The sequence below is a fragment of the Poeciliopsis prolifica genome, unplaced genomic scaffold (assembly GCF_027474105.1).
Source record: "Poeciliopsis prolifica strain line A6 unplaced genomic scaffold, Auburn_PproV2 SCAFFOLD020, whole genome shotgun sequence".
Taxonomy (NCBI): domain Eukaryota; kingdom Metazoa; phylum Chordata; class Actinopteri; order Cyprinodontiformes; family Poeciliidae; genus Poeciliopsis; species Poeciliopsis prolifica.
In genome coordinates, this window is record NW_026562395.1 from 9,467,389 (window position 1) to 9,481,002 (window position 13,614).

The 13,614-nt window shown below is 38.2% G+C and overlaps 1 protein-coding gene across 3 annotated transcripts in view; it reads right to left on the minus strand.

Moving 5' to 3' along the window:
• Nucleotides 1-13,614, minus strand: part of epha7 (eph receptor A7) — a 121,502-nt gene that overhangs the window by 94,818 nt on the left and 13,070 nt on the right. Inside the window, exon 4 of one of the 3 annotated variants that reach the window (XM_055044115.1) lies at nucleotides 9,399-10,763. The exons of the other annotated variants lie outside the window; for them this stretch is intronic. Coding sequence (XP_054900090.1) covers nucleotides 10,690-10,763 — 74 coding nt within the window. The 3' untranslated portion in view covers nucleotides 9,399-10,689. Of the gene's footprint in view, nucleotides 1-9,398; nucleotides 10,764-13,614 lie in introns of those variants that run through there. 3 annotated transcript variants of the gene reach the window in all.

Consider the following 13,614-nt stretch of genomic DNA (forward strand, 5'->3'; position numbering starts at 1 on the left):
GTAGAGGGCTTTGACTTGAACAGGAGCTATCAATGAGATATAATAGATATTATACATGCAGAGATTAGCATATAGAACAATTAATGGTCAACCTTTGGCTTTTGAAGAAGCAACAGCAAGAGTCTCTCACCTTTTGTCACATAGTAGAAACAGATTGAGCCTGGAATGACAACCATCACTCTGATTTGAGGCTTAGTTGAAAGTGTTTTCAATAGTTTCTGTAATAACACTTGATTTAAAGGGGTGTGCATAAGACTGATATGACACTGTCATACATACATAAGTCCTGTCATGAACATGAAATAGTCTTCATAGATATTTACGACTTTTGTCATCAAATATTTTTCTGTAAAGAATGAGACAATACAATACAGTTCCTTGAGAATCTCATAGCAACCAATGCCAACTATGTGTGAGGAATAGTAAAAAGAACTGCAACCAAGGTCACATGATTTCAAGTTGACAACAAAAGTCAGGGTTCTTTGAAAAAAGAGGTAAGTAAATCATTCTGATTCCAAAACAATCTTCAAGAAGTCTATACTTCAGTGAATAGATCTCCATACAAACTATTAAATTACACTGAAATCTATTTTTCATGAGCTACTGAGGTAAAAGGGCTATGATTATCCTTCTTACTCCCCCTCGATTTCAGATCCCCTCTTTTGTTCAGCTTATTTTCTTTTCCTTCAGCCACCAGCCCTCCTGACAGCTCTGGCAGGATAAGGACAGAGTTTTCCACTTTACCACTTCCAGGGACGAAAAAGACGCCAAAACTGAAGCTGAGGGGATCCTGACTTTAGCTACTTGAAAGTGCTGTCATTCTCTATTTATTGCTCTGCTGCAGCCTTGTGAAACAAGTCCTTTAATAAAAAATAGAAGTAATGATAGGATATTATCTTTAATCTTTCTTTACCTTTGTGAGCCAGTAATTGAAAACAGATCCAGCAGGAGGTTGAAAAGCCTGAATGCTGACTGCACAAAACTTCTTTACAAAGCTCTCAAGTGCTTACTCACCATATTTAGCTTTTTTTTTTATCTTTTTTTTTTACCATTTGTAAAGTTCTGACGAGAGATAATATTTAGGAAACAGCAACGTAAGCTGCGTGTAGTTGCAGTGTAAACAGTGCCACATAATGACACTGAAGGGCTTTCTCCAGCTGGTTAAAATTGGCTGGATCCTGTAGCTTTCAGCCTGAATGCCAGCCATTTTAACATTCTGATTAGGCGGTGAGCCTGTTTGCCTTTGGGTTTCTAAGAGCTCATCTGCTGGGTGGCCAGCCTGCTGAGGGGGAGAACCCAGCTGGGACTGGAGCTAACTCCCACAGTGACAGCAGACAGGAGGATCTGCAGCCTGCAGTAGAGAGAGCACTAGGCTTTCGGGGAAGAGTTAAGTGCACTAAGCCTATAACTAGGTATAACTATGAGCTACAAGCTATCACTTGTAATATGCCTATCCTAGATTCTTTAAAAATGATGAAGCCTATTCAGGTGGGTGTTTTCGTTAAATGCTTCCAGTGATTTAAAGGCAGGACTTTATTTTATGTAGATATGTTTTGGTTTTACTCAGAAACACAAGCTTACAGCAAATTAATGTGGGCCTAAAAATCTTTAAAAAATCTTTCATTTCTGCATTATATGGTTAGATTAGATTAGATTATATAGTGCACATTAGCTCATTTCTCAGCTGCACCTTGCTTATGCCAATTTTTTCCCCATTTTGCTGTGACTGATCACACATTACATAACAAGTAACTACTTCAATTGCAGTTCTTATGCTGATCACAAATCCTGGCCTGCCGATTCCGATTTTGATCGACACCAAAGGGGCCAGTATGAGAATCAAGTCGCGCTAGACTTTTTTGTTCTCCATCAGTTTGGTCAACAGCATATTTTTAATTTTTTTTAAATCGGTCATATACCGTTTTTACCCGTCAAATTATAATTATATTAACATTAGTTAGTATTTACCTATTTGAACCGTAAATCCGTAGTGATAAAAACCACTGACTGTGGCCCCAATAGCTCATAATAAATGAAATTAAACAACAACTTAAATCTCAAGCATTTCACCTGCTGGAGTCTGAAGGCTGTTTGTGCCTCACAAATTCCCCCTGGTTCATCAGTCAGTGGGATCTGTCTGATCCAAACCGATCAATTCAGCTCTGTGAGCTTTTTATCCTGTGCGCCATCTTGCGTTTTTACGAGGATTTATATTATTTATTTATCTTCCCCGAAACGGACAGATGTTACGTCTGTCCTATATGTTCTTTTGTGTTGTATTTATATTCTTATTACATTTACTGTGTACCTTTGTATTTAATCTGTATTTTTTGTATTCTTTTGCATATGCTTACTGTGTGCCACTTTTTTGCCTGTAAGCTGCTGGTAACTTCAATTTCCTGAAGGAGTCTTCCCAAGGGATCAATAAAGTACAAGTCTAAGACTAAGTCCTCCAGAACGCCGCTGCCCTCCAGAACGCCGCTGCCCTCCAGAACGCCGCTGCCCTCCAGAACGCCGCTGCCCTCCAGAACGCCGCTGTCCTGGGCGCTGTAGGGAAACGTCTTCCAGCTCCATTTGTTAAATCCACAGGGAGAGTCAAGTTTCATTCTCAGCAGCAGACCCGCGTCCGCATTGGCTTTGCAGTCCACTCCGCATGTTACAGTCTAATTAACTTCTGCACCTTTATTTATTTCCTCAAGAAAAACTGTCGGCTGCTCTGTTTAGACTATAAATGGATTGACACAACGTTGAAAACTCGTCATTTTTCTCTGTACTTTACAGTGAAATTAAATGTGCCATTTTAAGCAAAAGTTTGAAATGTGCTTCTGAACCAGACACTCCAAAGCGGTCCACAACCCTTCAACACGCGTTCAGCTCCCGGTCAGAAAGACGCCTTTAGGGGATTTTTTAATTAATTGATTTTAGATGCCTCTGTGATAAACACTTTGTAATAAAGGCTGTAATCTCTTCCCTTGGTTGTTTTGAAGGCGCTCTGAGATTTCATGCAGATTATCCCCTGGTCATCCACGCTCATCACGAAGTTGGGCTCGGTTCGGTTCCCCACCTGCCGAGTGGCAAAGCCCACACCCACTGCCTTCATGAAGTCCTCTTTTGCCTTGCTCTTGTCATGTTTCCAGTTAGATCACAAATAAATATTTATGACTCAATATTTCCTTGTATGCTGGGAAATCTGGTTTTTAATTACTCACATTTGCTATTTCTGCTTCTTTCCACTGACAGTATATATGTTTATCAGTGCACCCAGCTGAGTTTAACAGCCGGAAATGCTTACAGAGCCAACAAAGCGTCAAATGAGGTCTCAAAAATCGAAGGGCTGTATGACACGGCAACTAAGTCTTTCTGCAGCTCTCACCACAACTGGCAGTGCATTGAGTGACAAGTACAAACATAGCTGTCCCAGCCCAGCATTCCAGTCTGTCGAGGAGTTCTTTCCCTGCCTCTCCATGCTGCAGGAGCGCTCTTTGTTGACTGTCCCTGCAGCAACACTTTCTATCTGAGGAGAAATAGCTGCAAAGCAATTACGTTGGCTCTGTTTACCCGGTAGCCTTCCCATCTGACCAAATGACTGACACCTTACAAGCAAACAATGACACAAACAAGTTAAAACATTGCACAAAAGGCCCGACTCTAATACTTGCAATGATTATGACAGGAGGATTTACAGTCCATCATGTAATTACATGTATAAGGATGAAGTGTTTCAGAATGATTTGTTTGGAAACTGGCTTTTAAGCCAGTCTGGTCGTCTTCTTGAGAAGATAAAAGGTGCCAGCAGGCTTGCACTTGTTGACAAGAGGTCAGTTATAAAAAGCTCAGCATCCAATCCAACAACGGGCTTATTTACGACACAGACAAACAAAATAAGTCAGTCCCTTGACAAGCAGGCAGCAGTTTAGTAGATGAAGAAAAAAATACTGCTACATGTGAGCCAGTTCCTCAGCAGGCTAAAGCAATCTAATTTCCCTTCCACTGGTCGAGCATTTTCATTCATTCATGTTAGGCGGACAAGCTGCAGTGAGCAATTTTACAAAGAGAGAGGACAAAGAGCCTGGGAAAGGACAGGTCCTCAGACTAGTGGGACACATAATCAAACACTCCTGTGGCCACAGTGTCTTTATCAGAGCCTGGAGAGCAGGATCAAGACTTTTTATCTTGCACTGACACATATGCACAAAAACAGAAAGGGGATTTCAGTATTTTCCAAAGACCGGACTCATTTCCTTTGTCCTATGAACTGAGCATCTTAAAATTACTGAATTGCATCAAATTTTCCTCAGAGTTTGACAGTTTCATAACTTTCTGGGTAATGGACAGGAAAGGAAGAGAAAACACAGAATCGACTCCTTATTTACCAAGCCAACTTGCTCCTCTTTGTTCATACTGAAAATAATTAGTAGCCTTCTCTGGAGGTGACATAGTGGCACTGAGGTTTATTTTCTTGTCTTAGCTTTTGCTGAGAAGTGTTCTAAATCTGACCATTCAGGAGGAATACGTCTCCAGCAACAAGAATTAAACACCAGTAAAAACTGGACAACAGTTTTCAGATCCTTGTTGTCATTCAAATGATGGGTTTCACATGGATACATGAAAATATAAGTTCCTTACAAAGTTGTGGACTGATGGGATTTGGACGTTAAGCTGCTGTAGCACTGTCACCTCGACATCAACTTCTAATCCTGGCCCTCTGCATCCTGGGATCAGTTGAGTCTTCATCAGTATAGACTGAGCGTCATGACACTGCCAAGGTAAGGTGTCCCCTTCTTCACAAGTCCTCCAGCAAAGAAGGGAATGAGTAAATCAAGAACACATTGAACTCATCCCCTTCTTCACCAGAGAACTGGCTTATTACTGCAAACAAACCTGCAATCTGGCTATTGATTGCTCTCTTCTTGCTGCAAGTATTGGTGAACAAGACATACTCAAAACTCTCTTAGTGGAGTTATTTATGCATAGGAACCCCACATTCCCTTTACAACATGCTGATTTGTAAGCTTGTTAATGGTTCATAAAAAGAAAAAAGTATATACACATCATTTGATTTATATTCAGAGCTCTGAATAAATAACTAATTTAAAATACAAAAGAAATAACCATTGAGGAAGGAAATCTTGTATATACCAGTTCCAGGACAAAACAAAAAAGTGGACTGAAAGCCATCTCTTACCTGAAAACTAACCTCCCTTATTTGCTTACAAGGCACAACTCCAATCAAGGTTAAATTGTTTATTGGTGTTGAGCACAAATGAAAGGAACTGGTCAAAGCACGGAAACTGGGATATTACATTTCCTCTCATCGGTCTCAATATTGCTGTGGACAGGTCTAAAAGTGAATTCAAGTGTGAGACTGTGGGAATTCTATTAGTTGTTTGCAGACTGCAGGAACCAAAGTGAGAATGACTAGTGTGGGCTCTTCTTTCTCCCTGGTCTACACATGATGAGTGCCGTCAGGGCCGGGGCCTCCCCCCTTTCTACCACCCTCCCGTCCGGCCTGATTATGTGTTAAATCCGCTCAGGCATATGTGGAAGGAATGTGTGCAGAAGGGATCCAGCCATGGCTGTGGAGACCTGGGCAGAGCAGGATGGGAGATAGCACCCTATTAGAGTGATAAAAGAGGCAGAGGGAGGAGCGCAGCTGACAGGACCAACACGCTGGCCCCGCCACTGATGAATGCCAGGTGGAGCGGGTCAAGTACGATAAAGGAAACGGTTTATTTTCTTTTTTTCAAAAACACTAGCATTCTATAAAATTATAACAAAGGCTGGCCTCTGAGGTCGTTATAAGCATCAGCTCTAAACACAGCTTTGGTTTAATATGCATCCTGTCACCTGTGGCTTCACAATCTCTGCAGTTGTATTTCCTTCGAAGGACTGATCTTAATATTCGCATCTGAGTGCTCACACAGAACCATGTGCTGTTTGTAATGGTTCTGGTTTCCACATGCCATTTTTCTTCATACCTTATTTTCTTATTGAATAAATTTTTCTACCAAAGCAATCTGGCCTCACTGCTAAGTAGTTACGTTTGCTGTAGATTATTTTGTCACTGATAGATTTTACTTTCAGAAAGTGACAGGTTTAAGATGTTAAATTATGTCATTGTGAAAAAAACAATTCTGCTTTAAAAGGATATGGTAAGAAAATTACTATGGAATTATGTGATTGACCGAGTTTTAATATATTTGTACAAAAAGTCCTGGAGAGCCCCTAATCCTAAATGCCTGAAGATAAAGAAAGTGCCACAACAGAAACTAGTGACCCCCCAATAAAAGCAAAAGCAATAAACATGTTTCATAGATGATAAAAAAAAAAAAAGTCTGGCTTGTTGTGGCAATGAGAAATGAAATCAACATGTAGCAAAGGTGTTCAATTTTCCCCACATAAACTATAGCTTACCAACAAGCTCCCATCTTAATGCAAGGCTGAGGATCAGAGTCCCAGCATGTCCCTTCATATAAGAAATCATCCCTTATTTTATTATTAAATTTTGATAACCTCTCACCTTTGAAGTTTGTGCTCAATCAGTCTGCTTGTTGTTTTTTCTCATCTTTTATCTATGTGTAGATTAAAGGGGTTTAATAAAGCTAAATAAAAAAAATCACAAAATTCCACTCAAATATTTATAAAGTAGCACCACAAAATCAGTAATTTGATTTTAAACAAAGCCTCCTGGGATCAGTTGGATCAGGTCATTTGTTTCATTTATGACCTGGTCTATGTGTATATTAACATAGATAATGTGCATTCATTTAGCACATTAGTAAAATGGCTGCCCCATGTGAAGAAAGTACACAAATATGATCAATTATATTAAATTAATTTGTTATTTTGGCAAGTGAACAGAAGCTTAGAGTTGTGAACTTAATGCTTTAGAATTTTTCTACATGTCCAAAGCATTTGTTGCAGCCTACCTTAGTTAAGCTGCAGAGAAGGGAGGAAATTCAATTTCATAATAGTGGGACAGTTAAAAGCAATTTAGTGGAGTTAGTGAAATTTAACATAAAATGTGCAGTTATAACTTTAACAACACTGCATAGAATATATTGAATAATTGGTCATTATTGTGGGTTGAAATTGCATGGCTAATACGTACTTAATAGTCACGAAATAAATAATACATTTAATAATATTCACATGAATACAATTATAACAATATTAAAATAATCCATTATTAGTCACATATCTCTTATGTGAAACGTTTTTAATATAGACCAATATTGACTAAGGCAATGCACATGTGTTGTTTTCCTCATTATGGGTCAATTTTAGTTTGACCCATACAAGTCAAATTAAAATTGAAATGTTTAGATATGACTTTGGTTCAGTCTCACTGATCTAATCTCTCCAACACCTTTAAAAAATGTTAGGATCTAAATAAAAAGTTTTGTTTACTCATCAACAATGATTTTATTGTATTGCCCTTAGTACAAGCTATGCATTATTCAAATTTGCTACGTTGCTTTATTTTTAAAACTTTTTTGTTTGTTTTTCATATCCTGGATTACTGAAAACCTACAATGGGTAGAAATAATGAATATCTGGTCAGTATCACAGCTTAAACTTAGCCTCAAACCATCAGTGTTTTCTAGAAAAGAAATTCAGATTTTATGTCATGCTTTAAAAAGCTGTACGTCGAAGATGTTAAGAAATGAAGGCACACTTTCTTTTTTCAATCTATTGTCAGCTGCTCTGTTTTATCTCTCCTCTGCTCTCGTCTCCCACACGCTGAGCTGTCAGCCACTCAAAAGGCTCAGCTCCTTCCTCCAGTTTCAGACTCCTCTCATTAACATAAGAGTTAGAGAGCTAAATATTATTGAAGTATTTGCTACCTTTGATAAAAAGAAAGCTTAACTCTCTCAAAGCAATAGCCTGGTTTTGATTTCCAAGCAATAACAAGGCAGTTTATCATAATTCAATGGAATAACAAACTGCAGTCTGATTTTTATTGTTAATGTGTTTCTTAGCAGTGCAATAACATAAAATGTGTTACATGTCTTTTACTGTAAATATTTGATTACAAGAAGTTTTTTCTGTTTGTTTGTCCTGCAGAGCCATAGATAGCTCCTCAGTTCAGACGCTCTAACTGAGACTGGGGTTCTCGTCTCGACTAAAAACGCACCTGTTTAGAAACGTAATCAATTAAAAATTTACTGATGGAACTTTACTTAGTGTATTGTTTATTCTTTGTTGCATGACTGTGTTTGTTATGACGTAAAGCACTTTGAAATGCCTTGCTGCTGAAATGTGTTATACAAATAGCATTTGATTGGTATATTGTTGCTCCTCCTACACATTGGACTAAACCATTGCTCTAACAGTGGCAGGGAGGACCTAAAGGTTCATCCATATGTTTTTCTTAGATGAATGACAGATTAACTTCACTCTTTGTTTCTTTGTTTCTCATATTAATATTGTTTACATACAAAAGTTTCTTTTATTATTTTTTTCAAGATTTGGGGGCACTGAGCCTCCATCACCCAAATCCCATGGGATCTCCAACTATGACTGGAGATAAAATTGTGTCAAGTGAAGAGGAAAGTGAAGAGGACACTTAGAAGTTTGTCTTTTGGGTGCCTTGTTTTAAGTAGTCACTTTACCCTTGAGCCCAAAATGTATTCGAGCTTGGGACTACCTGACACATCACTAAGTGAGTGGGAGTAACAGGGGTTAGTGAAGGCCTGGCAGCTCAATTCTTCTCCCCTTGGTAAGTTCATCTGTTGCCTAAACACAAGCAATTGTGTCAGATAAGCTGGTGTGAGAGCAAATGAAATCATTCACTCCTTGCAAAAAACAAAAAAAAAAGAAACAAAAAAGACAATTCACCTTTAAACTCATGTGATGGCTTCTATCACAGTGGGATCCACTGCCAAGATTATCATAAGCATTATCTGTCTGTCTGTTTCAAAAAGCCCCACATCTATCTGGAGCTCTGACAAGCATGAAATGCCTTTTAAAAGCCCAACTCCTATTTTATGTTTTTCAGCTTCACTTTCAAGGCATGCGATTAGAACCATGACCGGGTGTTCTGACTATAAGGAGGGATGTCAATAGCTCACACAGAGCTTATTTCTTATGCATTAATGTTGCCCTGGGCCTGCTTCCATTGCTCTGATTAGATGTGACTTATGTTCTTTGCCTCAATAAATAGTAGGCCTTAGTGTGGACATTCATCAGGCTCTGTTTACTGGCCTTTTATGTATGCTGAACTATGGCTGCATCTCTTTTATGGACTGAAGCCTGTGGTGTTTTCCCCTCCGATGTAAGAGCCTCTACATCTTGTGAGTAATTTAGAGCAATGCAGAAACGTAAACCTGTGAGGAATCCTGGCTGGGTGAATTTCTCTTCCTAAGTCAATGAAACACTTCGTTCATGACACTGAGTGACCAGCATTAAAACTTTTATTACAGTAAAATGCATTTACTGGTATTTTCACCATCACAGTGATGTTAAAATATTTGTTTGCCAGCATTTTTTTTGTTAAAATATGAATATACATAAAATAAACCAAAAAAATCAATAACATAAATGTGCTTCAATTGAAAATCATTGAACACATAATTAGACAGCTAGCACTGCTTGTCTACTTGTCATTCAGACAAGAAAACCCTTTCTGTTTTTGCTAAGAAGTTTTTTGATATTTTGACAGTTTAACTCTGGTGATTACTTGTAAGTCTTGAGATTGGAAAGTCTTTCATTAGTTTAGATCAGGCCTAAAAAAAATCCAACCTGATCACATAGAAGACAAAAGCAGCACATTTGCTGCACTGCTTGAAGCCAACACGTCTCTTTCACATCAACTATCCAGTGACGTAGTGACTGATCCAAATAGTAAGCTCATCACTCTCATCAGCTGTTTTCCCCCAGGTTTTGAAAACAGCAGTTATCAAATCACTGATAAAAAAAGAACAATCTGGACAAATCATGACTGCAGAATTACAGGCTGACCTCTGACCTCCCATTCATCAGCAAAGTTATTGAGAAAAACTGTGTGTAAACAATTAAATAGTTTCCTCATGATGACCAACTGCTTTGATTCTTTCCAATCTGGTTTTCGTGCTCACCACAGCACAGAGACTGGCCTAGTCAAAGTATTCAATGATATCCATATAAATACGGACTGTGGGAGAACCATGGTGTTGGTTCTGTTGGACCTCAGTGCAGCTTTTGACATATTACTGGACAGTTGGGTTGGACTCTCCGGTTCGGTGCTCGACTGGCTTAAATCTTACTTAAAGAACAGGGATTTCTTTGTTTCAATTGGAAACTTCTCATCAAAGAGGTCAAAGGTCACATGTTGGGTACCCCAAGGTCTAATACTAGGACTCCTCTTATTCAATATTTATATTCTCCCACTAGTTCAGGTTATAAAAGGAAATAATATTAGCTACCATAACTATGCGGATGACACACAGCTCTACATTACGATGTCACCAGGTGACCTTTCACCCCATCCAATCACTGAATAAATGTTTAGAACAGACAAATGTGTTGATGTGCCAAAACTTTCTCCAGCTGAACAGAAACAAAACTGAAGTCATTATTTTTGGACCTAAAGAGGAAAGATCTAGAGTCAATGCACAGCTTCAGTTATTACAACTAAAAACTAGCGATCAGGCCTGAAACCTATTGATTATTGTAACAGTGTCTTCACAGGCCTGTCCAACAAATCAATCAAACAGCTGCAGCTGATCCAGAAGCTGCTGATCCAGAAGCTGCTGATCCAGAAGCTGCTGCTCCTCTTCTCACTAAAACCAGGAAGATAGAGACATAACAGCAGTTTTAAAGTCCCTCCACTGGCTCCCTGTAGCTCAAAGAATAGACTTTAAAATACTGTTGGTAGTTTATAAATCACTGAATGTTTTAGCACCACAATACATTAAAGTTCTACTGTTGTTGTATCAATCTTCCAGACCTCTCAGGTCTTTTGGTTCTGGTTCTGCTCTGCATCCCCAGAACCAGAACCAAGAGAGGAGAAGCAGCTTTCAGCATCTATGCACCAAAGATTTGGAACAAACTTCCAGAAAACTGTAAAACATCAGAAACCCTGACTTCTTTTAAATCTCAACTAAAAACACACCTGTTTAGAATTGTATTTGAAATGTAATCAATTACGAATTTGATGAAAGCACTTGACTTCATGTAATGTTTTGATTGTTGATTCCATCTTGTATAATTTTGTGTTTTTGTGTTTGTTATTATATAAAGCACTTTAAAATGCCTTGCTGCTGAAATGTGCTACACAAATAAAATGTGTTTGTTTGATTGACTGACATGTGGTGAGGCAGGTGAGGCTCTGACTTTATCATGATCAAATATAGACCCCCGGGATCTTATTATTTATCTACAGAAATTTTGTGCAAGCAAACAATGCTGGAGGGCAAAAAGACTATTCTTTTACATGTCACCCATGTCTGTGCTGCCACAGTAAAGTAATTCCATTAACTCAACGAAACATGGAAATGTAGATATTATTTTAGTGCTATGTTCCACAGCAAAGGGAAAAGCTGTTGAAGTACAAGTCAAAACTACTTCTTTCTCGCTGTCTGCATTGGCCAAGCGACAGACAGACTAGTTTCCATAGCAACAAAACCACTTTATGTTTCAGGATTCAACACCAAAAAAAAACACTTAAATATTTACCACACAACACAAAAAGCAGTACATTCAACACATTAGAATGGTTTAAGGTTTAATGTTTATTTTGTGATCATTAATAAGTGATGGTAGATTATTGTTACCGTTGCTATTAGCTAGTTAACAGCAGTTTGCAGGTCATTTCTTTTCTGAATTATTTAAACTGTAACACACAACATGCACATTTCATTAAAAACTGAATGACAAAATTTTATTACTGTCTTCCCTTTATTATAAATGAAGTGCACATGCTCGTTCTGTAAAAACATCCCAAATGGCTTTATTGCAATCTGGCTTTGAATATGAGTGGTAGACCGCTCATGTTTGGTGAGGCTTCTTGGCAAATTATTTAAGTCACAAAGTCCCATCAGAGTTCACACAATGACAGAAGTTGAGAAAAGATGGCAAAGAAAATAGAAAAGACAGTTTCCAGCAGGACATTCTCAAAGCCAGTCTTGCATACCACTTCATTTGAAAAGACCGTGTACCTCGTCTCGTAGTTTGAAGTAAATCTTTCTTTCGTATTATTTTCTGTTTCAAACTGTTTAAGTATAGAAATGTAGTCATCCACGTTGACGTCAGAATAGAGGAGAAAATAATAAATCTATCGCTGCAATTGACTCATTTACAGTTTCCTAGCTCTTACTCTGCAGTCAGGGAGTCACCAGCCCATTATCTGGAATCATGAGCGGCCCTGCCATAAGGCAAGAGAACTGCCTGGCTCACCTCTGTTCTCTGCTGTTTCTGATCGCTCCTCAGCACATGAATCTTGTTACACACAGTTGGTAACAAAAGCACTGCACATTATTTACAGAAGGCAAATTATGGAAAATCAATTCATGTATTTTTTTGGTAGTGTACAGAGAGGAGAAATATTCTCGCATCAAATGGCAGCCAATGCAGTTAGTGAGACGTTGCGCAATCCCAGGTGAGGCTGAGCTCACTGCTGCCTCAATAGCTGTGCTTCTGAGCATTTGAATGGGAAACTGAAATTTCAGTGATTTTTGAAGAAAAAAAAAATAATAATTTACTAAGTTAAATGAATACTTCACACTACAAACAATAGGGTGAAAATAGCAATATAAGTTATCTTATGATTTTATATTATTTGTCCTTGATGATAATTATCTTAAACTACTAGTTTAAGATACTTCCAGACCTCTGTATTTGCACTCTGTTGGCTTACTGGTGTAACTTCTCCCCTTTTTAAATTTTGCCCATTATACTCCAGCTCCATTCTATGTCTTATTGTAAGTGTAGTGTGAGTCAAGTGCAAATACTCTGAAATGCATGATTGAGAGGAAGCCAGGGCTACATGTGCATTAGTTGTGCTGTTCATTGCACTTGTCAGATTAATTTCTGCACCTTCATTTCTTTCCTTCTGCAACAGATTAGACTAAGCAGATTAACTTTATATCATACAGTCTTGTACAGTCTTTTCTGTGCTGTCTGAATATGGATTGTAAGCTGACCCAACACAACCCAAATAGTAGGCATGTAATTGTGACCTGACCGGGCCTGACTTTTGGCTGGGATTCGGGTCAGGTTATAGATTTAAACTTGCCCTAATCTATAGCTGCCTCGACAGATTCTCTTTCAGAATCAAATCAGGACCCTGACTAGGGCGCTCCACAATATTACTTCTTAGTCAAAAAGACTAATCAGAAGATTACTTCTAATTAAAATCTCATGAAATCTAGGCATATTCATATTTTTAGATTTCACTGGGTAGGCTACTTTGGTTAAAGAATTATTTTACACTCTTCATGCCAAAGATATTTTACTCATTTGGATGGACTAACCAAATAAAGATTGAAAGTAGCCAAAAAACAAAAATATATGAAAAATAACAAGGAGATTGACATGACAGAAAAGATAAATGAAGAGTGAGGTTTGATTAATAACAATTAACATCGCTAGGATTAAACAATCTTGTACAATGCGTAATGCTTTCCTAATTAT